This window comes from Colletotrichum aenigma (assembly GCF_013390185.1).
Source record: "Colletotrichum aenigma strain Cg56 chromosome Unknown KSG_Cg56_contig02, whole genome shotgun sequence".
Lineage (NCBI taxonomy): Eukaryota > Fungi > Ascomycota > Sordariomycetes > Glomerellales > Glomerellaceae > Colletotrichum > Colletotrichum aenigma.
This window is the reverse complement of record NW_023500908.1, coordinates 92,405-119,744: the sequence shown is the minus strand read 5'-3', so window position 1 is coordinate 119,744 and position 27,340 is coordinate 92,405. Positions and strand designations below refer to the sequence as shown.

The window sequence follows — 27,340 nt, the reverse complement described above, 5'->3', positions numbered from 1 at the left end:
AGGTACAGGTCGGATGAGGTCCAGAAAGCCAAGACCACCACCCCAGATCAGCTCAGAGGCACCGTGGGCTTTATACTCGGCTGCCCTCGTGGCCCATCGTTCCCCTCTTCTTTTTCGTCTCGTTTACAGTTTTAGGGGGTGTGGTTCGAACTTTGGGGGCTGGCTGCCTTCGTCCAGGGCCCATCGTGACGGAGTCCCTTGCTCCGTCCCATGTATAGAGCCAAAAAGGCACGCGATTTGCAGGAAAATTTGGGAAACTGGCTAGTGTGCCTGTAACATAGAGACGAGAGAGAGAGCCTCCTCCGGCTAAGCTTGCTTGGCATGGGTGATGTGCCGTGTGGGGTAGTCCTGGCAGGGAAGAGCAGATCTCGGGACCTGGACCTCCCAGGGCGCTTTTCCCTCTGGACCTTGCATCATTCCTGGTTTGTCACGTTGTGGTTATTGGTGCCGAGAATGCCGAGGATTGCGGCTGCTCGGGTCGTGGTGGTCTAGTCACGTCGGGGTTAGATTACATGCAGTCTGTCTGCGTAGCCATCTGAGTACATATATATATCTGGCGTCGGAGCAATTTGTTGGAGTGACAGCAGCGGCACTTGAGCAAATTTGAGCAAGCCAAGTGCCGTGACGGCCTGATAAAAGCAAATATGGCGCAGACAATGACATGTTTGGCAGAGTTTCCCGGCGACAGGATTCAGTTGAGTGATGGACTGATGTTGGTCCAAAGGGGGGATTAAGTTGGGCTGGTTTCACATGGCCGGGGAATCTCCCTCCGCGTGGTATAGTGGGCTGGAATTAAGGGATCGCCAGCTTGACTACTTTCCCCACATTGATCATCAAGTGGGAGCACATAGAGGCCCAGACTGAGCCGCGAGGCCGGGAGGATGATGCTAGCACGGTTGCAAGATAATTGGCATCCATATAGAAGTCGGGAGACGGCTCATGGTGAATAGGAGACAATGTGATCTCTTGCCTGTCCATGACGTTGGTTTACGGATATGAGACAAGGGGAAGCTGCCATATTGGGCTGACTGCGAGCTCCCAGCACAGGCGATTTTCTCTTTCTGAGCCCGCTGGCCGGCTTGCGCATTCCAAAGGGGAGCAGGGTGGGCCTTGTGTGAAGTCCAAACTATGATTGAGTCGTTTCATCAGTTCGTGACAGGAAACAAAGTTGACCGAGTCCAGCGTTCTCTGGCTGTCTGAAACGATGGGTAGGTATCCATTCAGCGCATTGTGTGCTGCAGCTATCCCGCAGTGGCTCGGCCATTTGAGCGATGAGGAGGAAATGCAATGAACATCAGGTGAACTTGTGATGCGACTAAAACTTCTGTTGTTACGTTCGACTTTGATTTCGGTGACAATCTGCAGGCCCATGTGTTGAACCAAGCAGCATGAGGGACGGCACTTGAAGTGGGTCCCCGTTGGGGGCGGCAGCGGTACGGTGCCGCAACGGTCACTCATCACGTGACACGGACAAATTCTCGAAGCTCGGAAAGTTCCTCCCGCGCGCCGCAGCAGCAAGGCGTTGAATCGCGAAGAGCAGCAGCGCCATCAACCCAAGACAGGGTCATCAGCCGCCAAAATGCAACCCACGTTGGCCCTCCTGAAGAGATCGGTGTGGAAGGGTAAGTCGCAATCATCTTGCATTGATGTGGAAATGGTGAACTGACAGCTGCGCCTCCAGGACCGAACATCGTCCCGTAAGAGAACCCTTTGCGATACCCCTTGGCCAACACCCCTCGATCCTAACCTTGATGCGAACAGTCTCGCCATCGTCCGCCCAGCACCTGGCAAGAAGGTCCCTCCCATCAGAACGCAGGCTCGATCGGCCACTATTCTGCCCAACTTCGTCGGCCTCAAGTTCCAGGTCTACAATGGAAGATATTTCCTCGATGTGGTCATCACGGAGGATATGGTAGGACACAAGCTTGGAGAATTCGCGCCGTGAGTGACACATTCATTGCAAACGACTTGAGCAGGAACTAATGCGCGTCTGTCTAGTACGAGAAAGCCCTTCATCTGGTCCAGATTGTAAGAAGACGTTTGCTGAGGAGCCGGGGATGTTCTGGCGAGAGGAGGAAAGTGACGACCGACATTTGTACAACACAGTCAAGATACCAGCGATGCATTGTAGCATCAAAATGCCAGGCCATGTGCCGATGATGACCCTCTGCTTCATATACGAATGGGCTCTATTGTATCATTCTTTCTTGGTCGTGCGTGACTTGCCCGCTGAAACTGTAAAATCATTTTGCCATGTTCCCTGGCCCCTCGACGCCGAAGCAAACCATCCAACGCCTTGATATGTATACACCCGTCCGGAAAGAAACGTTTGCTGAAGCCCACTCCTCTACCGGTAGAACTCGCTCCTCTTGACATTGACACCGTACTCGCCCACGGCCATACCGAGGTCCTCCATCGTCAACACCGTGCGGTTCTGGCTGCCTCCTTGACCGCCGCCACCGTAGCCGGGACGCTGAATACCCAACGGGCCACCGCGGCCCTGGTCTTTTGCGCCAGCGGGGCCTGTCGGTTGGCCGGGGATGGGGAAGCCGGCGGCGGCGCCGAGGTTGCCCATTGGGTTATTGGCGTTGGAGTTGGACGCGCGGATGCGGCTGTATTGGTACGCGTCGGCGGCAATATCTGCGATGAACTTTTGCGTCGCCAGAGCGAGCAGGCGCGCGAGGCGGGGATCGGTCTGCGGCGGAGGGGGGAGGCCGGCCTTGGTCATGTAGTAGTTTGTAACCGCATCAGGAATCTGTGACCATCGTAGTTAGCTTCAAATGCGTTGTTGAGTCTGGGAGGTGAGAAGTCATACAATGGGAGCGTAGTCGTCCATCTTGGTCAGAAACTCGCGCAGAGACATGTCCTTACGAGTGATCGCCTTCGGTTCGGGGCCAGGCGCGACTGCCTCCGGAACAGCAGCAGCTGGGGCTGCCGCCGGGGCACCGCCAGCCGGAGCGGCGCCCGGGGCAGGAGCCTCTTGCGAGTTGGGCGCGGTCGGAGCCTGCTCTGCGTTTGCTTCGGGGGCGTTGGTGGACATTGTTGCGATCTGCGACGATGAGATTCTAGATGAGACTTCGAGATCTGGTTGACGCGCGACGTCCGCGAGGCTGATGAGGCTGGTGATGTAAGATGGAGTGGCACGGGCTTCGCTCACTGGTGAGAGCTGTGGCGCAGGTCACGTGCAATGTGGCTGGACCGGATACGAATGCACTGTGTCCGAGCTTGAAATATGGGGAACCCCAGTTACCTTCTTAGTGTTCCTCACCTTCTTCTTCTTCCATGCTCACCGAGAAGGTGCTGCTCACCAGCGGTGAACATCACCAGGCAATGTTTGAAATTGTTGAGCGTTATCAAGCGAGGTTATAAAAGCTCAGGTGCCAAGAATCCGACGACAAAATCGCAGAAATTCGAGTCCAAGAATGGAAAACGTCTACTGCGCAAATCAAAGCACGTTCCTGGCATTGATATTGAAGAAATGTATGAAAGTTCGCTGCAGAATGCCATGCAGCGGATGAGTCAATGCTTAAATTGCACTCGAGCCTTTACAGTCCCATCTTTTCCCGTATATATCAAGTTCCTTATCTGAGGTTTAGATTTCTTCTTATCCATGATTGCTAAATTCGGCTGGTTGAGTATTTATGACTGGGTACGTTGAGCATTATGCACTCGTAAGAATCATTTATTAAAGCACCTGGTAGTTTGCAAGCCAAGAATGATGGAAGGATACTCGAGAAATCCTTGGATTGCATCCCGACACACAACACGTCTTACGGCCCGGGGTTGATTGAATGACGTTGACCATTTGGGAGAACTACAGAAAACTCGTGAATGTGCCCGTCAACACGTGTCCCAGCCACGTTGTTGAGTCCGGTGCGGGAACGCGAAATTCGTCTGAGAATGCTACAGGCTACCTCTTGCGGACTGGAACAATCTTCCGAGCGCTACATAGAGCCTAGGGCTTAGCGCTCTCCCCTAAGATCTACGGGAGATCTGGCGTGGCTGCTTGTTTTCCCAGGGGTGAACTCTATTTTGGCTCCTCAGGGGTTCTTTCGTGATTTTGAAGAGCGTTGAACTACCTTAGTGGTGACGGAAACAAATTGATCGAGCCGGAAGGAAAGGGGGCAATAGAGACAAGAACTCAGCTATGCGCATAGTAAACGGTCAACTATACGTTTGCAGGGGTTGTGGTGGCTGTTTTCGGTGTAACAATGGAATTGTGGTCGAAAATATGGCGGTTGTACTTGAGCATCGACTAACACTAGTATGCTGGGAAAAAGCAAGGTTGTCCTTCCGGAAAAGGAGGAAGCATCGTCTTTCTGTTCGACTATTTCGAGTCTAAAGCAACCTCAGAAGTAAGGGACTAAGAGTGGTTGGTGTACCAAGAGAGATTGGCCTCGACATGTCAAACCTATCCCCTTTCCTTAGTCTGTTATCCAACCGTTTGGTGTACTGGCGTAGGGTCTGAAACCAAGTAAGCTTTCTAGTTCAATCGTGCTAGACGTCTGAAGTGTCCCAAATCGGACAGGCCTATATTTGGTGGTCCCAATCCGCTGTCAGCTTCTGTTTCAGCCTCAGCGGTATGAGGCGCCCAGTGGCGCCAACGGTTAACGTTGCCAGCCACCCATTCCAAGATCCGACTAATGTGCTTAAACTAGATCTGGAATGTTCTCAGACAGCCGCAATACCAGCACTAGATTAGCTCATCGTTCTCCAGAATCCTTTATATCTGATCGTTTCTAGAAGCATGGTGTCTTTCTCTGACATCTTGACAGACTCTGAGCTTTCACGAGTAGTGTTCATTTCAAATGCCTCTTCGGTCTTCATTACATCTGAAATGGACCCCATATCGATTGCTGCGACTGCAGCGTCACTAGCAGGAGCTGCTGGAAGCGTGAGTGGTTTCTCCATGTCCTTCGGTTCAATGGTCTGCGAAGAGAGGCAGGCCATAGGAATACCCGCTTGTTGTTCGATTCATGCATGCTGACGTTATTGCAGACTGCTATTGTGTTGATTCGACTGGCCAAAAAGGTCAAGAATGTGGACATCAAACTATCAGAGACTTGCGCAGAGGTCCAAAAGCTGTCTGGACTCTTTTTGTCCGTGGACAAGACAGTGAGGCAGTGCCAGACACACGCACCGTCACTTTCATTATTTTATCACAACACATGGGGACATATTGGAGACACCTTAGCAGACTGCAAGTCCAACATCGCTGGTCTCGATCAGCTTCTCAGAAAACTCAGCGTACGTTTCGACGCGGAGGGCAACTCGCTTGCAACACTTCTCAGAAAAACAAACTTCTATTTCATCCTGAGTATCCACAAGGAAGAGATTCAAGACTACAAGGTCAAGATCTTCAATTCAAACTGGGCAATTCAGATGACTTTGCAGTTGGTAACCATGTAAGCATTTTAGGTTCGAACAAAATTTTTGGTTTCTTCAATTTGACGATTTCTTAGTGCTCTCAGCTTCAGAACCAATATTTCTCAAGAGAGGTTATTCCAGGAGCTTAACAAGCTGGAGGGTATGATCAAAAGATCTCTTCGAAAGGCACACCAAGAACTACCCGGGTCTGAGACGGAACAGAAAATGGAGATCGCAGCTCGCAACGTTCCTTACATCTACTTCGACATGTTTGACGAGGAGATCGATGAGCGGAAGCATCCTTACGAGACAACTGATCAGCATGGAGGAGTGCAAGCCAGCGGCAGACCAGACCAAGACGAAACTCCATCATCTAGGATTGCAGAGGATAGCTGTGGAAATATGGACCAAGCCCTGAGCTTTTCGCAGACGTCCTTTGAGCCATTGAGCTCCCACCCCGGCCAGAGTCCCCGAAGAAGCATGCTGCTAGCCGGGGTTTTTTTTTTTTTTTTTTTTGCGATGAATTGGAAGAGACGGATATGGTAACCGGAAGGGTTGGTTTTGATCGGGGACGGAGGATGTCTGCCATGATACCTTCAACCCATCTACAGGCAAACGAGAATTCAATTGGGCGCCTAAGAAGTCACTCGCAAGGCTCCAGGCCATATCCAAACACAACGCGCCACGACAGCGTTGCATACTGGCATCGTTCGGTCGAGAAAGCTGAGCTCAGAGACGAAACAGCCAAAGAAGCTACAATGGGCTCATTTGGTCCTGATATTTCGTCACTAATCATCCGGTCCGATTACAACCTTGCTCTTGACTCAAGAGCTAGACAAGACCAGACACGGCAAAAGAAGACCCAAAGACTACCGAGCCTGGCCATTACCCCAAACCAGACTCCACGTAGTGTCTCATCGTACTCCGATGATGCCACTTCTTCCGCTGGCAAAGGATCCTTCTTAATCCCGACTTTGACACGGGCCATTTCGGACAGCCTTCATCCATCATCTCGCCCTGTCAAGAGAGTCTTCTCAGCATCAACCCCTGTGACACCGGTATCTTGCACACCTCATCGGCTCGTTAAGGTGAAATCATTCACGGACCTTCCAAGCAGAGCCCAATCGCAAAAGATGGACGGGGTGGAGAGAAATCGGAAACATTGGTAGCGGGTTGCTCAGGCACATCGCTTTTCCTGCAACTCTCTAAGCCGAGCCGTAAACCCCGGTACATGAGCCACGAAAGGATGAAAGACGAAATGAAATTGAATATGCTATTGGCTGCAACACGGAGAGGCAAAAGATACACGAGCGGTGGAACGGGAAGATGGATTTGAGCAACGAACGACGGGTTTTGAAGAGATTGTAACTAGCCTGCTATAAAACTAATAACTATACAGTAACTCATTGCTTGTCCCTGAGCGCAGTACCTTTTGATTCTCTTTGATCAGCATCCGTCTCAGAAGCCATGCTAAGGCCGCAGCTGCCGCAGAAAATGCAGCACTTGAGGCCATAGCAGTAGTATATCTGGGTTCATCTGAGGCCGGCCAAAGGTACTTCAGAATTGTGAGCCAAGCCTGAGGGACGCAACCTTGAGACAATGTGTATGTGTACTTACAGGAGTGTATATGGGTCCAATTGTGGCGATGGTATTTACCAACGCAAGAGACACAGCTTTCTTTTCTCTCGTCTGCCCACAAGTACTCGATACCCATCCCAGGATCACGCTGTTGCAGGCATAGACTCCGGTTGCGAACGCGCACATTGCGAAGTAACGAGCCCCGGTATTAAGCGTACTGCAGGCCAGGACAAACCCGAAGACCGCAATAGCTTTGGCGATCGTGATATGCCACACTCTTTCGTTGAAACGCCCTAAGCTTGTTAATTCATTAATTCATTGTTAACCATATACAACCGAAGAAAGAGTACGCAAGAAGCTCACCAGAGCTAGTCGCCCAAATCACAGATATAACACCAGAGATTAGATAAGGTGGGCAAGTAAGAGCAAGAGTGACGTTCCTATCGAAGCCCAGAGTTTCAACTATCGTGGGGAAGAAATTTTTGAAGTTGCTTGCAGCCATGTGGCAGTGTTGACAACAGACAAGAACCCAAAGACGCGGGTCGCGTGTCGCTTGGAGCAGCCCAGCCCAAGTGCTCGTGTTATCTTCAAGTTCGACGGTGTCTCTCGCTACCCGGGCATGCGCAAGTCTTTGGTCATCTTCAGACAACCATCGCGTGTTAAGGGGCTCGTTCGGTAGAATGAATATGGAGGCAATAGAAATGACGAATGTAATGACTCCTTGGGTGATAAGTAACCATCTCCAGCCAGACAGACCGGCTAGTTGTTCCATTTGGAAGACTTCAATGGCGATGAGACCCGCAAAAGCCGTGCCGCAAATATTAGCACTAAACAAAATAGAAATTCGAGTGGCGATTTCCTGTCGATCGTAGAACATGGCGAGGATGTACAAAGCTCCTGGGTAGAAGGGGGCTTCCGTAATCCCCAAGAAGCAGCGTGTGAGAAGAAGACCCTTGTAGTCCTTGGTCACTGCTGTGAGGGTGCTAACGATGGCCCATAGGGCCATCGCTCCTCCCATGAACCAGGAAGGACGGACCCTTGTTATGAGCATGTCTGAAAAAGTCAGACTTAGGAATGGCATGTGAGGGAGGCCTTACTGCTTGGAATCTGCCCCAAGATGTACCCCACGAAAAGGATGGAGACACAGGTTTGGTACTCCGTCGATGTCATGTTGAGTTCTTCTTCCATTCCGTCTAATCTAGCGACAGTGATAGCATTCCGGTCGAGGTAGCTGTGACAATCAGCCGCAGCGCTTTAGTTGGTCCTAACATTGCTTACTTGAACCAATACATGACCCAAAGCACAGGGAGAATGGTCCAATCTAGGCGCCTCACAAGCTTGATCTCTGCTGGACTGACTTTTTTGCCTGTGCCAGTATGGCCAAAATTGCTGGCTACTGGCTCAAGGCTTTCGCCTTTCTCAACATGATCGCAAGCAGGCGTGTCTTCTTTCAGTTCGATAAGGGCCATTTCGTGAAATTCGTATTGGGTTTCGTTGGTATACGTGCAGATTTCCAAATAGGAGGTGATCTAAACATGAAACCAGTCGAAAATCTCGGAAAATCGAGTGAACGATTTATAAAAATCTCTGCTGATGATAAGAGTTGCATGCTAGGTTTCCCCAGATTTACCCCAGACTACCCCAGAGATCCTGCACGTTTCCGTCCGCTAGCGTCCGTGGCTCCAGTGACACTGTCGCTGGCTCGATTGATTGTCGTTTAGCCCGGACAAAGTATGGCTCGATAAGCTCGGTTGCAGACGGATTATAGCATATGCCGAATGTCTTCCGTGAGGTTCAGTCCGGCCTTACACGGATGGCGGGAGCAGGGCCGAGGGCCAGCAGGCCGGTGCGGGGCCCATCGGACTGACACGGACTGACACGGACCTATGAGGTCCGATGCGGATCGACACGGATCAACATGGCATTGGCATTGACTGGTCCCTGAAGTCTGTTTTCTCTGACTGCCCTTTCGATGCTGGGCAAGCTTCCAGACACAAGCGGCGGCAACGTGACTTAACCTGGGCAAAGTATTCTCCAAGTTACAATACAGCACCTTTGATTGCTTCACGAGCTAATATCCGGCAGGTTCCATAAGAAGTTGAGAGAATCAACGTCGAACCCATGGGATAACTGATCAGCTGTATCGCCAAATGGAGCTATGCTGGAGTCAAACTGCCACGTTCGCCAAAAACCCGACTGATCCAGCAATGCTGCTTCAGTTGTCGCCGTCTCTGAATGAGAAGTTGTGAGATCAAGTCCGCTGTAAAGACTGCTCATATGGCCATCTGTTAAGGCCTGGCTCGGCCTTCTTCCTTCTCTCAAAGGTTGAGACATCGATGACAGCGTGCCACGGAGACTTGACGCATGTCTTTCAATAAGATCAGCGTATCTCATGGCGAAGTCCATATCGTCTGGCGGATAGTTCTTCAGGGTAGTGGTGCACCGATCCAGCGCACGCAGAGCTCCATCCACATCCGTTGCTGGCGATCCAAGGCTGATAGCCTTTAGCAGAAAAACAGATGCTGAAATTACGTTCAGTCTGATACGGGCAGGAGCGTATGCCAGATGTTCCCTGAATGGTCTCTCGGTTACCATTTCTAGCACCTGACAGCTATCTGAAAGGACACCTTGCAAAAATTTCGCGTCTTGAACGGTCATGTACGAAGCCAGACCGTCTTGATGTGGCCGCACTGACCCCGAAACAGTTGCCCGTTTTACTACTGCCTGTATGGAAATAGAACCAATGCAGGCTTTTAGATGGTACAATTCAATGAGCAGCGAGTCTTTGAGAGGTTCGTGAGTATCTTACGAAACTAGTCAGACATAGAAGGTGATCTGGTCATTTGGGAGTGGGGTTTCAAACCTGTCAGAGTCGACCCAAACGTATTATTCCAGGTCGACAGCGAGGCGAGAAAGTGCTCCAGAAGATCGGGGTAGTTATCATTTTGAAGAACAGCCTCCAGGTGATTTTTGGATTGAAAGAACATTGTAGATGCCACTTTCGAAAGCCGGGTGAGTTCCGAGTACGCATCCATGTGAGTGTTCCATGAAACCTGTGCCTCGTCGTCTATATGTCGCATTGATGATCGGGCGACTACAATTGAAATGCTTTCTGGGAACACGGTTTGATAGCCAAGTCGTGTCGCTGTCTGTGTCATGTAGGTGTAAAGAGGCTTTTGAGTTCGGAATTTCCGACGCTCAGCTATGTTGAGGCCAGATGCGTCTCCTTGATGGGCGCTCGACAAAATCCCAAGCTCATATGCGAGATTTGTCGCCAAGCCAAGAAGCATCCAGGACATCCGACTGGCTCTTTTTGCTGGCTCGAATACATCTTTACGCCACCGGAGGAGTGGTTCTTCATTATTTGTACGCTTGCGATTTTGGCGATCGTATTCGGTGTCGACTAGCACGGCATCCCAACCCTCTGTATCCGGTGGGAAATGTACAGCGCGGGGATGCCAATTTGATATCAGTAATAAACTTTCAATAGTTCCAATTATTCTCATCTTGGCGGATGAGACTTTCTCCTGGCCGAGTATGATTCGCTTTATCAGGGACTCGCAATACTGCCAAAGACGGTTGTGTATAAGGTGGCTTCTAGATACTCCGCCTGCGCCTGGGAGCATGAAGAATCGTGAAGAGATCATCAATATTGTGCAACAAAGCATTGACTCTTCACATATGAGAGCGGTGTGTGCTTCGTGATTCCAATACTGATCAACGACGACTGGTGACCACGGAGACAGGTATTTGTAAAATCTGCATTCAGGATCAGTGGCCAATCTTCTTCATTGCAGTTTATGCTATCACAGATCAACATATGTGACGGCCTCTTGTGAGGTGAACCAGCCTTGTCTGACAAATCTGCATTTATCCCACATGTCCAGGATGGCATCAGTCGGCTCCGACAGAGTTATTATGTTGAAACCCGTTCCGCTCTGGCAGCCTGGACTCCTAGCGGCAGGGACAGCGACTGGGATATCTTGCATGGCCAGAGTCGTTTGCGTGGGTGGCCCAGAAGCAGGTGATGCCGTATTATGATGAAGCAAGTTTGCCGCGTCAGACAACACGTCGAGAGCATCATTAGAACCCGTCACAAGACCCGACATGACTCTGTCAGAGATTGACCTGCTGTCTGGAAGGGAGCTCTGAGGCCATGCGATGGGGTGGTTATCAGGATCGGTTGATGGAATAGTTTCTTCAGGAGAGACCTCTTGCTGATGAGGTCGAGCATTGGCTTGAGTCAATGCTGCCGAGGAAACCGCTTGGGTTACGTCGGATGAACTCTGCTGTGCCGGTGATGTCGTTAAACGTTGCGATGTTGTCGATCCTGCCCAGGCCGGGACATCTCTATGTTTCGCGGTTCTGGGGCGACGGTCGAATCGGCAGTCGCGATGCTCTCGTTTGCACTTCGCGCAAGGCGGCTTCTCTCCCATGTTGCATCTAACTTTTCGAGCTCGGCAAGAATCACAAGCGACATATGTCCGTCTGTACCGTGGGGACTCCTGCGGTGCCAAGGCATCCCCAAGGTCGGCCCTTGATCCATCACTCATCATGAGTATCAATCATGGATATGAAAGATAGTCAGTCTATGGGGGCCCTGCTTGAGTCAACCAGGAGCTGTGGGCCATTAGGACTGATCTTACCTCGTGAAACCACCCAAGTATCCAGTCTATGCAATTAGCAGTAAGCCAACGTTGTTGACGATCAGTTGAAGAAAGTGATGAGGAGGAGAATCATGCCCGCGACGCTCCGCGACTATCCGCGTCGGTCCGCCCTTGCATGCCCCGCCGCGCAGCACCATCCGTGCTTGGATCCCCTCCCCCGCACGAAGCGGCGCTGACGATGGACTGGCCAAGAGGCATCTTCGAAGACCATGGGGAAACACGTTGCCGAAGTTCACAGTTTGCGCTTCACCACTCCGAAAATCGGACGGAGAAGATATTGTTTTTGGTGCACAGAACCCATCATCAATCGTGTATATAAGATGCCAGTTTCTGTGATGAACTTGGTACGGGCAGGTGGACATCCAGCCCAACATTCACAGACTCAGTTTCGCTTATTCAAGCGTTTCGAACTCACACACCATGTCCAAATCAGTTGTGAACACGAACCCTTATCCCTTTCACTTCGACACAAACAGCCTGCCGAATGTCAAGAAGAGCGGCGACCGCGCAACCATAAGCTTAGATAGCTCTCGCGGACAGATTCCGTCCCTGCAGGCGTCCAAGCTCCGCTCCCTTATGCAGGAAGCTCATGATGACCCTTCCAAAATCGTTGCACACGTCTGCAGCTACGATGCTCTCAGCTCTCGACTTTGCGAGGAAGCCGGATTTCCCATTGTCTTCCTTGCTGGCTATGCCATGGCTTCTGCTTTTGCCTGCCTGATACAGGATACATTGCATTCCAGGAGGTCGCAGCGAAGGTCCAAGAAGTTGCACGAGTGACCAGCGTCCCGATTCTTGTGGATGGCGACACTGGATACGGCGGTCCTATGAACGTCAGAAGAACTGTGGAAGGGTACAGTACCATCTAGCCAAACTGTACTCTATGAAGGCTAACCTGCTCTGAATAGCTTCGCAACAGTAGGAGCTGCCGGTATCATGATTGAGGACCAGACCTGGCCGAAGAGTAAGATATTTCAGCACCCCCTTTATGATTCGATGATGGACTGGGGCTAAGTGTTCCAGGATGCGGTCACACCGCTGGTAAGAGTGTGGTCTCCAGAAGTGAGGCATACGCCCGATGGCAGGCTGCAGTGGATGCAAGGAACGAAGCATTGGATATCTGGATCATGGCTCGAACCGACAGTCTCATTCTTGGGTATGATGAGGCGCTTGCCAGGGCCAAGAAGGCAATCGAGATTGGAGTCGACGCTGTCTTTGTAGAGGCCCTTCCCGATCGTGAGACCATGGCACGCCTACGGATGGATCTCGACTTCCCCCTTTTCGCCAACATCATTGAGGGCGGAAAGACGGAGAATCTTTCCGCGAAGGAACTGGGTGAACTCGGATATTGCGGAGTGGCATATCCATGGACACTCGTCGCAGCCAAATTGAGAAGCATTCGGGAAACACTGGAGGCACTCAAGGGTTCCCTCACCGTCGGCAAACCACCAACCGTTCTTTCTTATGCGGAAGTGTGCGACGGTGTTGGATTCAACAAACACTTTGAGCTGGAGGAACGGTACCAATACGATGGCAGAACAAACGGAGCCAACGGACATCAGTGGAAGAACTAGCTTTTAGCAGCTTGTGTACATCAGCGCAGTTTGAGTTTGACATCAATCCAGACAAGTTCGCGAACGGTGTTCATGGAAGATCACACATGGGAATGCCAAGCGAAATCTACGCTCGGCCTGCTTCGAACTTAACGGAATCGGCGATTCTTGAGAAGCTGATCTTCAACCTCAGAATTTCGTTTCAATTTCGTTTTCAAAAAGGCGGCCCGGGCTACTGATTGACCTTGAAATTGCGGTGTGCTCCTTAGACTGACTAGCGGCTTTCCCGACTCTAATTCGTGATCGACGTCAGCTAGGAAGAAACTTCAGACGACAGGACTTGAAGCCTTGGGGTGACCCAGTTTTCGTCAAGCCATCCTCCAGGCACAAGGCATGAATGTACTGTGGACCCATCCACAGCCAAGGAAACCGTTGCAGCATGAAGAGACCTGGGATCTCTTCATTTTGTCACTTTTGCCATATTACCTATCACGATCACAATTGAAGCTCAAGTTGTAAAAGATGAAGACGTAAATTCGTATCAGAACAAGCCTGACTGATGCCTAGCACGCTAGTCTAGACAAAGATCTATGCAATCTCTATGATATCCCAAAACCAAACCCATACTCCGAAATAAATGCTCTCCGGCGGGGGAAGAGGGCGCAATGGCGCCAGTAGCAATCAACTCCTTATCATGTCCTGGGTGGACGACGTGCGATGCTCGTCGTCGGCAATCGTAAAGGCTGTTCCGTAGCCTCTCAGGATGGAGGAAAGCTCATGTTGCTGGAGGATCCAGCGGTGGGGGGTGCCGAACGAAAGGGGTGCGTCAAAGCACATGCCATTCAAGGCATTTAGTCCTCGGTCTTGTGGAGAGAGCCGGTGATGTAGCCCTCCTCAAGGTTGTCAATGACCTGGACATCCTCAGGGGAGAGTTCGAAGTCAAAAGACTCGAAGTTGGACTTGATGCGGTGGGCGGTCAGAGACTTGGGGAGGACGATGTTGCCCTTGGCGGCGTTCCAGTTGAGGAGGATCTGCGCGGGGGTCTTGCCGTACTTCTCAGCAAGCTTGCCAATGACGGGGTCCTCGAGCTTGTTGCCACGTGCGAGAGGAGAGTAGGCCTCGATGGCGATGCCGTGCTGGCGGCAGACGTCGACGAGGTCCTGGCGCTGGAGGAAGGGGTGGACCTCAATCTGGTTGACAGCGGGGACAACAGAGGTCTCGGCCATGAGCTCCTCGAGGTGGTTGACACCGAAGTTGGAGACACCAATGGAGCGGACCTTGCCGAGGCGCTGGGCAGTCTCAAGAGCTCTCCAGGAGGCGATGCGCTTCTCCTTGTCGTCAGAGGGGGAGTGGATGAGGTAGAGGTCGAAGTAGTCGAGCTGGAACTTCTTCAGGGAGTCGCAGAGGGCGTTGAAGGTAGCTTCGTAGCCGTGGTCAGCATCCCAGAGCTTGGTGGTGATGAAGACCTCGCTACGGGGAGTGCCAGTCTTCTGGAGCCACTTCTTCAGGGCGCGGCCGCAAGCCTCCTCGTTGGCGTATCTGGCTGCAGAGTCGATGTGGCGGTATCCGGCATCGAGGGCGGCGATGACAGCCTCCTCAGTCTCCTGGCCGTTGGGGGCCTTGTAGACACCGAGGGCAATCTGGGGAATCTCGTTGCCGTCGTTAAGCTGGACGGTGAGGCGGGGAGAGTCGCAGGGAGAGGCGTATCCAGAGTCCTGGCGGCGAGGGTTGATAACCTTCTCCATACCAAGCTCAGGCTTGCGGGAAGCGAACTCAACGGCGGCCATTTTGAATGTGTGTGGTGGTGGTGGTGTAAATCGAAAGTGTCGAAGTTGTTGTTGATATTGGGGAGGGATGGGTGTCAGATGAAGCTGTTGAGAGGCGCGGAGAAGAATATTTGAATGCGATGAGATTGGATTGGAGTGGTGTGTGATGCTGGATCGAAAAGAGACCCATTGAAGCAGATTCATCTCGTCCTTTTTATCCTTTTCGATGTCTCTCTGAAGAACAACAGTGGATGGCCTCCTGTTTCCTTTTTCGGACCGATGGCGTCTTGCTGTCGCCTGCGGCGGACCCGCCGTAAATGTCCCGTCCCTACCAGGTTGATGCCCCGTTGAGGCTGGGGACAGTGCCCCGTAGAATTTGGGTCTGTACCTCGTTGGTGTTGAGACGGTATCTCGATGTTGTTTTTCGAGTCGGTGCCGGCGGTTCCCCAGTCGGTCTCCGTCCGTTGTCTCGACGGTACTGGGTTGAACCGTCTTGAGGCCCCGTTAGACCAGCGATAACGGGGTCTTCTCAGTCTCTGACCCGCACACAAATGGAGCCAATGACGTAGAAGTTCTCCGCCGGCGTTGGGCCGTTGCTCCGCCGTGCAATGGGCCGATGACGTGCCGTGTCTCCGCCGCGCTGAGCCGATGGACAACGACCGAGTCAGGGCGTGCCCGCATACCTACCTGAAGGCTGGCAGCCAAGCGCGCTCGCATGCACTTCGTACTGTTACTGCGTATCCGAAGACTGAGGCCCTCACCTCAAGTCTCCATGAGTCTCCATGGACCATCCCAAGCCCCGCCTAGCCTGACAAGGGCGATTCATGGCTTATCGATACCGGCACGAGCGCTGTATCAGACGAAATGGTGGTGTCCTGGTTCTGCCCGTTATGAGGCTGAAGTATAGTTCAGCACAGCCAAGATCTTGGTTGTTGAGCCTCAATCTGTGCCTCTATTTTTTTTCCCCTTCGCTTTTTTCGGGTGGTGGCAAATAGATTGATCTTCAGCCTCTAGCGTGAACCTGCCATTCAATCACAGTTCGCAACGGTCGGACGCGAGAAGTTTTCTAGAATTAAACTGGAGCCTTCGCCAGGAACATTGTTCGGTCTATTTTTCCCGAGGACACATTGCAGAGACATTGCAGACAGACAGCCACTTTGGCGCCGTTTCAGCCGTCGCCGTTTGCGATAGCTAAAGACGTGCGTATTCGTAGGCAGATGGTCTCCGTAAAACCCGAGGCAGAACTGCCGCGACCACCACCTCCTCCACCTCCTCCTCCGGAGTGCAACCCGCAAATGAGTGACTTTGTACGGGGTTTCTGGGTAAGGTGTCTGAAATGAAGCGCCCTTAGCGACGGCGACACTCCATCTGCCCATGACGTCAAGCCGCGGAGGCCATCGCAGTGGTGGTGGATCTTTCAAAACGTGGTGCTTCTCAAGCTCCATCTTAAACTGGATACTGAAGCCCGAGAAGTTCCCGGAAATGGTGTTCTGCGCGTATGGCGTATGAACGGATGGCAAGCGCGATGCGGGACGGGCAGCGATGCGAGTCGCGAATTTGCCATCACATGTATGATGTACACCTCGAATCGGCATCTCCTTGTGATGAGCAGGCTGTCACCGTGTTGCAGAACTCCCACTCAGGCCGTACCGTGTACGTACCTTCTTGGCTGACCTGGACGGGAAATGGAGAAGACGGTGAAAAGTTGTTCTAGCGTTAACAACGCTGGGGCCTTTCAGGAAACTCTTGATCCCTGCTTCACATCGTTGATTGGCCTTCCCCCCCTGCGAAACTCAGGAACGTGGTTTCAGGCCACGCCGTGATGTCATGGGAGGGTCCGATGTAGGGCGGAATGGAGGCATGTAGCCTGCAGGACCCCTATGTCCTATCGGGAGTGTTCGGAAGGGCCCGCTGTTCCTCTGGCCTGGGCGAGGAGGTGGACGACTTGGCTGCCTCCTAGGAAATCGACAATCTGTGCGTTTGCAACAGCTTGACAGCCATTGGAAAGTTTGAGCCTTATCGGCCTCTGTTCCGTCCAGCATCCGTATCGCTATCGGTTCCCTGTGTGCCGTGTCCGTGTTCATGCCCACGGTCGGTGAGGCCTTGGGTGGTATGTCCCTGTGGGCCATCTTCTGCATGGCTCCAAAGCATAAGACGAAGGATTGAGAAAGGATGTTCTCTGCAGAGAGACCCTGATTGACCAAGTTTGCGAGCCCTATCGATGTTCGCTGTCAACCAAAAAAAGACAGGAAGAAGAAAATCAGAAAAGAATTTTTTCACATGTGCGCCAAGCCACCAGCCCAGCAAATTGGAAGCGCCTACGACCTGTCGAGGCAGGAGATCGGCAGGAGATATCCGGATTTTCCTGTACATATTCTCTCAAAGCCGCGAGAGAAAGCCGCGAAAAGAAGCCGCGCCGCCGCCTTGCAGGCAACGCAAGCAGCCAAGCAGAGCCTTCCCGAGATCCCTGCCGGCGACTATCGATACCGACCCCTATCTGCCTGAAGAGGCATCTATCTACGTGATTGCGCTTGCAGTGCAGTGCTTGTGCTTGTGCACCCTGAGACAAGGCCCTATCAACGACCCACGCGTTCTCCAGTTTACTATCATCTCGTCCAAGGCAACGAGGCACATTCTCGTTCTGCCAGCCTGCCTGGCGTGATTGTGGACTCGAAACACAGTTTACTACTGGGTAAATGCCTCGTAATGTGGACTGGGACTGGCTGGCGCTAAGGCCAAGAGTCCCAAAGGAACCCCCGTCTCGCCGCAAAGGATCAATAATAGGGAGGTATCAACACACAGACTGGAGGGCAGATCTCCGGTGGAACTCCGATGCAAGGTGAAAAAATGTCCCTCACCCCTTCAGCCTCTCAGCACGGTGCATGAAGACCAAAAATCCCAAAAGGACTCGGTGCTATTGGCGGTGTGTTGACCTTCACACACCGATAATGGGGCAAAAGGGTCCACCTTGCCAGCATAACATTGATAATGAATTTTCCTCTCAGGACCTCTTGCTCGTTGCAGCGCCCGTCTTCATTGGATAATGATCTAAATTTCAATCTCTGCTGGATGTCATCCCTGGAGAGGCTGCAGAGTCAAACTTGGTTTCATGAGGGATTTCACGCCGACAGCTAAGTTGCTGCGGTAAGATTACGTCTTAATGCATCGGGATCAGGCAATGAGGCAGGTTTCTTGCGGGAGGTTGGGATAGGAAAAAAAGACTCCGGCGAGGTAGCCGAGAATAATGGCGAAACGGCCAGGTGGAAGAAGATCCTAAGAATGGAACCTACTCTGCGCAAGTTGAGACGCACTGCGCCCGTCAATCCTACAAACGCACATAGAGAAAAAAAAAAACAACGCAATCAACAATGCCATTGAGCTCGGACATACTCGTCATCAACAAATGCCGTGGCCGACACCGTACACGTAGATAGCTGAGCTGCGCGAGATAACGCTGAATTGCTGCAATCAACGCCCGACGTGGCACGAGTCAGGACGGACGTCGATGAGAGCATCCCAATAGCAAATGGCGAGGTAGAGTAACATCAAGTCGTTTTTGCGCATGTCGCGCCACGAGTCGTAGATGTTGATCAGCACCGATCCCCAACGGCCTTCGCGTCAAAAGTCGGAGGAGAGGAAGATTCCGGAGAATGACGTGGAGGCCTCATGAGGGTAAAATTCTGATGAACGATGAAAAAGTCTTTCGGTCGAAATCACTGAGGGTTTGATCAAGTTGCAAATCGAGAAAGGCTGCTGGAATGGAGCTTGACTTACATGCGATATAGTTTCACTTTGCGAACCCCAGAAAACGCAAATGCTTCGCACCCCACAATGATCAAAAAACTCACGATGGCTTCATTTATGGGTCACGACTGCAAAAACCTCTCGCGAAATATCGACACCTCAAAACACAAAGCCTCGGGAAACCGCGACGTCGACAGCTTCAGAATTAATGTCTTGATAGACGTCCTGCCATACTATCAGCTTCAAGACCGTTGAACGGCCATTTCGGTGTTTTTGGGCCTTCTTGCTGGAGAACACAAAGTTCGACGCTAGGAGACAGTTTCAGAACGAACAGGCTGCTCCAGAGACTTGACTCACTGAGTATTTGCATATCTGAGCATCAGTCGTCTTCTTTTCGAAGGCCTCGTAGCCGCGCAGCCATCGCATGTCGTTGAAAAACTCCACCTCCACATCGTGTGGATAAGTGGTCCCAAAGAAAGCCTCACGATGATACTACAGCGGCTGCGAACCGAACGTCTGGGTTGGTATTTGGATGAATAAGCAACTACAACCTCTTGCCGTACCTACAACAGTGTACATCGCCAACAAGGGAGGATTCCACCACTGGTCCCAGTCTGCGTTACTGAGTATGATTTTTATCAATGGTTTTATCGCGGGCGAGTTATCTAAGGTAGATGAGGCTATGACGTCAATACTCAATACCGATGAGAAGCAGAACTGTTGCTGCATTGCTTTGTATCAACAACATCTCGGGGGATCCCTTTTGCGTCAAGTAAATCGGCATGTTCTGATAAAACCGTCGCAATGCCAAAGAAGTGAAGTCGGTTTAACGACTAGGTTCCAGTTTGGGGACCCAACGATTCAAAGTGCCAATTCTTGCCCCAAAAATTCCTCCGTGACATCGATCTGCAAACACCTGTTCCCGAGACCAGTTTTTTCTCCTTTGACAGCAGAGTCAACCAGCTTGGTACTGACGATCACGATCCGATCGATACGCAGCGGCTATCGAGCTCGCTAAACTCGCCGCGTCGGCGGTTTTGCGGCGGTAACCGTATTCCTGGTTTTTTCGAAGGAGGGCCGCAGCGCGGATCGTGACGCCGTCGGTGGGACCTCAAGTCTCGAAAACCTTGGAAGTGGTTGACTTGGTACCCCCGCCGCACTCGGCACTGGCCGCGGTGCCGAGGCATTCTGGAAGGCCTGGGGGCGTTTCTTCTTTCGGCCACGGGCCCGCTGCCGCTGCAGAAGCGAGTGGCGGGATTCTGTTCTGGTCGGGCGCCGACGTTGTTCGTTTGGCTGTGGACCCAGGAGCCTTCAGGCAGGAGAGTTGGTCGATCGTGAGCCCGAGCTCGGCCGGGTGGTGGGGGTGCCGGCTCCGAGAGAGGTTGGCTGGCGTTGGCGGGGGCTGATGCGGGGTCGGAGGCCGGAGCGGCGGCGGTCGAGGACGTCATGGCCGGAGACTGGAGCTAGTGAATGGTCAAAGAGTTCCGAAGCACCATTCCAAGTCAAACAGTGCCGCCATCTTGACCCAAAACAAACCCATAGGCTGTTGACTTTGAAGGACATGCGTTTGGGGGAAGCTTCCTCATCTGTGCGTGTTCGCAAAGGATTCGACGCGGAAGAGTGCATTTGTTGAATATCAGTAGCCATATTGGCTGCATAGGTACACTTGCATCAGTTTATAAAAGTGAAATACCATTGTAATCGTTTGACAGAACGAGCCATAGTGAGTATTTCACGGAACTCTACCTCTGGTGCTTTTGCTACAGCACTAGCAAGAGCTGTTAGCAAGACACCATGTGCTGCGCTTTAGTTTCCTGTGCTCAGGGTGTGACTTTTCGTCACGAATGGGTCAAACGCATTTAATGAAAATCAACTACTTTGCAAATAAACGCTTCTGAGGTGAGCAGGTCTTTGCCAAGGTGCGGTAAGGATATTTTAGAAAGGTTGATGCTACGGCTATAAACCTGATTACCTCTAGAATAATGACTTTTCCTTTGAATTATTCGAGCGCATTTCACTCCCTAAAGCTCTGTGAAAGTTCTTTTGGTATCTCTATTGCAGCTATCTAACGTACTTTAGTGATCATCGGTGAATTCACGCTTGATACTCTAGTTGAGACTGTGGTATTTCAGACTAGTAAGACTACCACACACGCTTCTAAGACATATTCATCACAGATGTCCCATGGACCTCGGAAATGCCTTGGTACCGCGACAGTTGGGCATCCAGCATGGTCGCCCTCGTAGACCGACTGCATGGACAGGCGACAGCTGCGTCCTGGATTTCTACCGCATCTACAAAGGTTAACATATCAAATCACCCAGAAACTGTCTATAGCTTACGATTTCAAGTCTATTGCATGACTCAAAAGAGAGCGTGTTCAGAGGATCTTCATAAGGCTTGTACCACGGCTACGCCCAATGAAACCCCATCAGAACCCTGGTTGTCCTGCGGCCATGGTACGGCTTTCTCAAGTATTGCACAGAGTATTGCAGCCGAGTATGACTATACTGATCATGGCAGAATGAGAATGGAAACTTCACCAAATGAGATGGTATAGTAGCATCTCAATCTCTAGTATTCAGAAGGTGACGGCGACATATTGCCCGCATCACACCGTAGTTCTCTGTCTTAACCCCAGCTAAAGTAGTTTATCAACAGTCTATATCGCCTCAGAACGGCCATGGAACTTAGTTATGAGCAAACCCATACTTCCTGAAACCTTTAGCGCAACCCGCCGGTCTGTACAGAAAGAATTGAGCGTGTTTGCCAGTTGTATGCAGCCTTTACAACGGTATAACAGAAATGATCACCATAGCATGTGGTAGTGCCAGTCCCGAGAAGCCACTCCGAATCACAGCAGCTGGTAGTTTTCCATGCTAATTAAATCTTTTGAAGTAATTGCCGATTGGTGGGACACTCTGTCGCAACGTCAGACGTTCCCTACCTCCCTGGACGAATTGTTCTTCAGATCTTCAATTCAAAATCAAGTGGTATCTCAGTAATAAAGTACACTGCTCCGGCAATCGTCTTATCTGTTTCAAGCCCCTTCTTCCAGTCTCCAAGTCGTATTTACGGCAACGTGGGGGTGGCGTTCTTGGTCTGCTTTTCCTCGATGGCCTCAATCCCTCCTTTCTCTTCCTCGACGGGTCGAATGCCGACTTCGGTCTCTGTGAAAGCATCGACGACATTTCGGTAGGCGGGAATGAAGTTGACGGCGAAAGCGTAACTCCATGCTAGGACGAAAAAGATGAGTGGGATGACCATGGCAATTCCCATGCCCTTATGATCGCCCACAACACCAAGCAAAGGCGGGACAACTGCGCCACCGGAGACACCTGTGAGGGAAGGGTCAGAGCCTAGTGAACATATGAGGAATAAAACAAGTGACTTACCAGCAATGATGAAGCCACTGCCTCGCTTCGAGTGTCTGCCAAGACCTCTCATACCCAGAGCGACAATGGTTGGGAAGCAGATGGACTCGAAGAAGAGAACGATGTAAAGCATCGCCATACCGGTGTTACCGTGTTGTGTGATTGAGGGGGCGATGAAGATCACACAGCAGGTGAGAAAGCCGATGAAGACCAAGCGAGGTTTGAGGTAGTGCATGATACCAACACCGACGAAACGTCCGACTGCAAAAGCTGCTTGGGCACCAGCCAGGAACTTGGCACCCAACGCATCATCAGTTTCCGCTCGGCGTTCAGTCACATAATTGATGAAGAAGCTAAGAAGATGTCAGCAGCGGTGACAAACACAACGTTACGGAGGGATGAAGATGCTCACCCGGCGATAGCAACCTGAGCACCGGTGTAGCAGAACTGGGCGAAAGATGCATGGAAGAGGCGGTACTGCTTGCGGAAGGGCTTGACATCGGTGTTGGCGTGGGTCTCGGAAGCTTGGAACTCCATGTCGGCATCAGTGATCTCAGGGATGTGGGAGAACCAAAAGACGATAGCCAGAGACCAAACGAAGACGGCAATTGCAAGGTAAACCCATTGGACGTTCGACAAAGCACGTTCGTCGTCGAAGTTGAAAAAGACGTATGATCCCATGACGGGGGCCACAACGGTGCCGATACCGTTGAAGGCCTGGGAGATATTGATTCGGATTTCGCTATGTTTCGGCGGGCCACACACAGTGATGTACGGGTTGGCGGCTGTCTCGAGGGATCCCAGACCATTGCCGATGATGAAGATGGCGGCGCAGAAGCCACCAAAGCTCTTTGCGATGATGCATGGTATCGCGATGACGGCGCCGAGTCCATAGAGGAACAAGCCGAACACAAAGGTGGCCTTGTAGCCCCAGTGTCTCAAAATCCAGGCTGCATGACCCAAACTGGCGAGGAGGTAGGCACTGGGGAGGCAGAGTCAGTACATGATGGCTCTTGAATATTGTATGAAAACTTGGCGAGCTTTCGTGCCCCTTTCGCGCATGCGGCGAGATAGCGTGGGAGATTGGCAAACTGCCAAGTGGCACCGAGCCCAAAGATGCGGGAATTCGCGTGCGGATAGACGTACCCGAAGTAAGCGGCTTGCAAGCCGGAAGATCTGGCCCTAGTGATGCCAAGTGTGACTTGGAAATGCTTGTTCAGAGTGTCAAGTAAGCCTGTCCAAATAACGTCAGCTATCGTGCGAGCCAAGACGGGGTCGAATGACAATGAAATCGTACCGTAGGAAAAGCCCCATAGGAAGAACAGGATGGTGACCAAGAAGATGGGGAAGAGCGACTCCTTCAGAGTCAGCTCGGCCGCGTTCGTCCGCACATTGTCCTTTTGGCGCAGGGACCGCTTCTTGAGGAATTCTTTTACGCCCATCGTGGACGGTCGATGGCAGACGGCGTTGTTCTAAGGCAGGCTTGTCTCTGGATGCGGGATAAGACAGCGACGACGGTCGCACGTTGGTGATTGTAGTTGCAGTAGTGTCAGAGCCTCTGGGCGAGACACGGGAATCGGACGCTAGCAGCCGTTGGTCGCTCGGGCTTTTGTTGGTGCTCGGGTCTTAACGCACGTCGGACAGAGCTGAAGTCTTCTGGAACGAGGGGAACCGGGTCAGATGAAAGCTTATAAAAGGTCGAGGCGGCCATACTCTCGGTCGTTTCGAGCCTGATGTTCCCATGCGCCGATTCGCTAAGCTGACGAACACGTCCACCCCCCTTGCTTGCCATGGCTAGCAAACCCTCGCAAAGGGGGCAAAACCCGCATACAACTTCAGGTTAATGGCGACGGACAGGCAGTCGGTTGCGCCTGTCTGGGGTAACGGGTGTTTGGAGAGGATTGCGGGGGTGGACACGGCGGATTCTGAGTCGCCGGGGAAGCTGGTTGTGCCCCCATCCATCTCGGTTCAAGTGCGGGGTGAAGGTTGGGGGAGCCAGTTGAGAGAGACGAGGTGGATCTCTGGAGACCTTGAAGTTCGCATGGCATCCTTGGCATGTCCATTCAGAAAGCCCAAAGTTGGAATTCCCCCGGATGAAAGACAAAGATGGGCGGTCATCATGTGAGTGAGAGTGGACACAGAGCCGAGTCCTCAAGGCAATGATTGGGCGATATCAGCGGCAGTTCCTGGGGTCTGGTTTGAACAGTCCGGGGCTCGACACAATGTTGGCCCGAAGGCGGACACACGGTTCGCGTAGCAGTCCGGCCATGGGCAATTGAAGGACTCGCGCGCCAGGTCTGGGGAAGGAGGTGACATCACTTGCAGCAGTCTTTGATGTTTGCTCCTCTTCCATCATGTTTGATTCGTCTCTGTTGATGTTGTGCCCTGGTCTGGTCCAATGAATACCGCACTTCAGAGACAACCTGCAGGCTTGTGCTCGATGCCGATCCCCGGTTCTGGCGAAACGCGTCGTGAGGAGTCAAGCACATCAAAAATAGACCCCCCTCTACCATCTCCAAGTCCATGTCTGACATCGTCGCATTCGCGATGTGTCAGATTGGAGAAGACCCGAGAGGCTGGAATGTTTGTTTGACAGATCTGAGTATCCATGTGACAGCATAGGTAGACGATCGTCAGGTGTTGATGCCACAGAATTAGCATGCTCTGCTATGCGCTCAACCTACTGCCCGACTCTGAGGACTGGGTCTCACCCAGCCGACGTAAGATCACTTACATCGCGATCCGGTCTTACATGCGAATGAGTGCAAGACAAGCTCAGCGCCAACAGCTTACCTTTGAGACTTGTCCCGGGCGCAGAACCAATAGTGGATAGCCAAACCTTCACTCACATTCGCAATCAGCGCGAATGCGGACCGTAGAACCCAGTTCCCAAAGTGTGAGGAAAATTCTGCATCTTATCATCAATTAAGCCTTTCACAGTCCTCCGTGGTATTTTTTTGTCATTTTGCCAAGCATGGACAGCCATGTGACCTGAGCGGACTGAGGGTGAACTGCCGAACGTGAAGCCGTTGGAGATCGGACGGGAGTTTGCGCCATGACTCGCAGCGCGCGCGAGAGTGGGCGGCCGCTCACGTTGGATGCGACTCAATCCCTGCTCTCCAGATCGCCAGCTGCTCTCAGCTGCTCCCATCTGTTCACTGATTCTTCATGCCAAGGCTGACTTCGGCGACGGCCGCTCGATGACCAACAAGAAGCCATCGCGTCTCCTTGGCACCAACACAGCTCTCTGATGCCAAGATCTGACAAGCAGTGGTGATGGCTAGCGCCGTAATGATATCCAGCGCGTTTCGAATCATTGCCGCAGTGAAAAGCTGGTCAATTTGAGCTCACTGGGCGTGACAGGCTGGGGTGCGCACCCCCTTTCCCCAAACCGTCACTGAAGGACGTCGAAAATACCGCGTCGGGGGCACGCTTTATATCGGCCAAGACCCTTTTCTTGCGATGAGTTCTACGCCGATGTTGTAAAAGGGTAAATCCTCTCTTTTGATTGAAATTCAGGGTCAAAAAATGTGGGATACCACTACAGAGGTCGCGGTCGCGTCATCGAATGCGCTGCGTGTCTAATCCCATGCCTTCAACCAGACATGATGCTCAGAACGCCGACGGGATGATTCCGGCCACTCTCATCCGATCAAACACCTTCCCCCAAGCCTCGATTGTCGATCGCTCTTCGCCAAAGCCGGTGCTGTACATTTTCGACATGTCAAACTGCCGGTCCGTGTCGAACTGCGTCAGGAGAAAGTACTCAAATCCGGGGTAGATCATGGGATTGTCGGCATGCCCCTTTTCAAGCCCATGCTTGGTCTCCAGCTCATCCCACCTCGATATGTTTTCCCGGATGAACTTGCGCACCTCAATAGAGTTGTCCTGCTTGCTCTTTACGCCTTTCAACTCGAAATATTCGCACAGCACTGGCCATTTCTCTCGCCAGCACGACGCCCTTTTCGCATCGCCGACGTTGAAAGCATCCCCTTTCTTGATGGACCCGGCGGCCGTGGTTGACAAATGAAGTGTCTGCCTTGCAATCATGTCCGCCGAAGCATCTACACTCAGCGCGTTCCAGCTATCCTCGGATCCAGGAAAGGGACACTCAGCGCCGGCACCATGGATGTAGCGATACAAGCTGAAGAAGATGCCCAAGACGGTCCCAAGAGAGTACCAGTTGCCGTTGGGGACGAATCCGACGACAATATCGGGTCTCGTTTCGCACCACGACCAAGACCTGTCGCTGGCATATTCGGCGATCCAATCCAGCTGCGGGTAGTAGAAGAGGCCTGCATCATGCGGCGGGCTCATTCGCGGTAGCGTCTCCTTCATTGGAGGAACCATGTTGCTTGGTCGATTACGAAGGAGGTGACAGCCGTAGGCCTTGGATCCTGTCTGCAGAACGACGAACTCAAGTGCCGGGGAGAGGCCATCTACAGCGATGACAGCCCTCTTGAACATGTCAATGTTCTCGTGATATTCGGCCTCATAGTTGCGGTCCGTGTGAGCCTTGTAAGCTACCGGATGTCTGTGAGTATTCCCATATCTCCATCGCAGACTCTGGTTAACGCACCTAGATAGAAGACATGGGTAACTTTCTCGATGCCTGTGACCTTCTGTTTCATTATCTTATTCAACTCATCTTGATCCCCTCCCAGCAAGTCAACGCTGGAGACGACGGACAATCTCTCATCTTTGGGCCATAGCGTCTTTTCGAGATTAAGTGGCCTATTCGTGAGTGCGATGCAGCCGTCCCAGACGCCGGTAGTGGGGTAGTCATGGAGAATCTCGTTGACAAATGACCAGCCGGAGACGCCGCTGGCTCCAAACACAAGTGCTGTTTTCTTTCCTGTCATTGTGGGATGGGTCAAATAACGCGCCTACATAAGGACCTCTTGAGAAGTCTTGAGGAGAGTGCGCAACAGACCTGATTTATCCAAACACCCTGCTTCTGTTCCCGCGACCGTTGGCTACCGGAAACCGTGAGCCGTGCCAAGAGACAAACGGTCCGAACCCGTCACGGCCGCTGCGGCGGGGGAAGTGGTTTTCCGGGCCGGGAAACCTCCCCGCGCGCCCCACATCTTTCGCCGTGCTTCACGGAGAAGCTGCATGTACTCACGCACACGGCATCAACTTGCTCGCTCCGCAACATGGGCATGCATCTGGGTGCAGTGACGAGCATGCTTGCTACGGTAGGTGCTGCCTTGACAAGCCCCATTTCGAAGTACTCGGTTGTCAAATTCGAAGCAGGCGTTCCCACCCAAGTGGTGCATCACTGGCCTGCC

General features: G+C 52.1%; 9 protein-coding genes across 9 annotated transcripts; 3 read left to right on the top strand and 6 right to left on the bottom strand.

Annotated features, from left to right (window-relative positions):
* Nucleotides 1–1,579: 1,579 nt before the first annotated feature.
* On the top strand, nucleotides 1,580–2,032 carry CGCA056_v002053 (37S ribosomal protein S19; the record flags this gene model as incomplete). The annotated part of the gene is made up of 4 exons (XM_037317312.1): nucleotides 1,580–1,622; nucleotides 1,682–1,697; nucleotides 1,762–1,941; nucleotides 1,999–2,032. The coding sequence occupies 4 exons, from the start codon at nucleotides 1,580–1,582 to the stop codon at nucleotides 2,030–2,032; spliced, it is 273 nt and encodes a 90-aa protein (XP_037183535.1).
* Nucleotides 2,033–2,347: 315 nt separating this feature from the next.
* Nucleotides 2,348–3,040, bottom strand: taf10 (Transcription initiation factor TFIID subunit 10; the record flags this gene model as incomplete). The annotated part of the gene is made up of 2 exons (XM_037317311.1): nucleotides 2,348–2,755; nucleotides 2,816–3,040. 2 exons carry the CDS (start codon nucleotides 3,038–3,040, stop codon nucleotides 2,348–2,350), a joined length of 633 nt encoding a protein of 210 aa, XP_037183534.1.
* Nucleotides 3,041–4,837: 1,797 nt separating this feature from the next.
* Nucleotides 4,838–5,785, top strand: CGCA056_v002051 (uncharacterized protein; the record flags this gene model as incomplete). The annotated part of the gene is made up of 4 exons (XM_037317310.1): nucleotides 4,838–4,894; nucleotides 4,999–5,405; nucleotides 5,463–5,636; nucleotides 5,689–5,785. 4 exons carry the CDS (start codon nucleotides 4,838–4,840, stop codon nucleotides 5,783–5,785), a joined length of 735 nt encoding a protein of 244 aa, XP_037183365.1.
* A 1,470-nt stretch (nucleotides 5,786–7,255) lies between these two features.
* CGCA056_v002050 (putative transporter) lies at nucleotides 7,256–8,414 on the bottom strand (the record flags this gene model as incomplete). Its single annotated transcript, XM_037317309.1, has 3 exons — nucleotides 7,256–7,998; nucleotides 8,043–8,176; nucleotides 8,224–8,414. The coding sequence occupies 3 exons, from the start codon at nucleotides 8,412–8,414 to the stop codon at nucleotides 7,256–7,258; spliced, it is 1,068 nt and encodes a 355-aa protein (XP_037183364.1).
* Nucleotides 8,415–9,758: 1,344 nt separating this feature from the next.
* Nucleotides 9,759–10,934, bottom strand: CGCA056_v002049 (Transcriptional activator ARO80; the record flags this gene model as incomplete). Its single annotated transcript, XM_037317308.1, has 2 exons — nucleotides 9,759–10,704; nucleotides 10,756–10,934. 2 exons carry the CDS (start codon nucleotides 10,932–10,934, stop codon nucleotides 9,759–9,761), a joined length of 1,125 nt encoding a protein of 374 aa, XP_037182530.1.
* Nucleotides 10,935–12,439: 1,505 nt separating this feature from the next.
* On the top strand, nucleotides 12,440–13,186 carry bcpA-0 (Carboxyvinyl-carboxyphosphonate phosphorylmutase; the record flags this gene model as incomplete). The annotated part of the gene is made up of 3 exons (XM_037317307.1): nucleotides 12,440–12,465; nucleotides 12,521–12,576; nucleotides 12,636–13,186. 3 exons carry the CDS (start codon nucleotides 12,440–12,442, stop codon nucleotides 13,184–13,186), a joined length of 633 nt encoding a protein of 210 aa, XP_037183192.1.
* Nucleotides 13,187–14,016: 830 nt separating this feature from the next.
* On the bottom strand, nucleotides 14,017–14,952 carry CGCA056_v002047 (putative oxidoreductase; the record flags this gene model as incomplete). The annotated part of the gene is made up of 1 exon (XM_037317306.1): nucleotides 14,017–14,952. The coding sequence occupies one exon, from the start codon at nucleotides 14,950–14,952 to the stop codon at nucleotides 14,017–14,019; it is 936 nt and encodes a 311-aa protein (XP_037182537.1).
* A 6,795-nt stretch (nucleotides 14,953–21,747) lies between these two features.
* gluP-0 (Glucose/galactose transporter) lies at nucleotides 21,748–23,491 on the bottom strand (the record flags this gene model as incomplete). The annotated part of the gene is made up of 5 exons (XM_037317305.1): nucleotides 21,748–22,013; nucleotides 22,071–22,402; nucleotides 22,462–23,031; nucleotides 23,196–23,283; nucleotides 23,347–23,491. The coding sequence occupies 5 exons, from the start codon at nucleotides 23,489–23,491 to the stop codon at nucleotides 21,748–21,750; spliced, it is 1,401 nt and encodes a 466-aa protein (XP_037182538.1).
* A 2,170-nt stretch (nucleotides 23,492–25,661) lies between these two features.
* On the bottom strand, nucleotides 25,662–26,911 carry sirQ-1 (Short chain dehydrogenase sirQ; the record flags this gene model as incomplete). Its single annotated transcript, XM_037317304.1, has 2 exons — nucleotides 25,662–26,572; nucleotides 26,629–26,911. The coding sequence occupies 2 exons, from the start codon at nucleotides 26,909–26,911 to the stop codon at nucleotides 25,662–25,664; spliced, it is 1,194 nt and encodes a 397-aa protein (XP_037182535.1).
* Nucleotides 26,912–27,340: the final 429 nt, after the last annotated feature.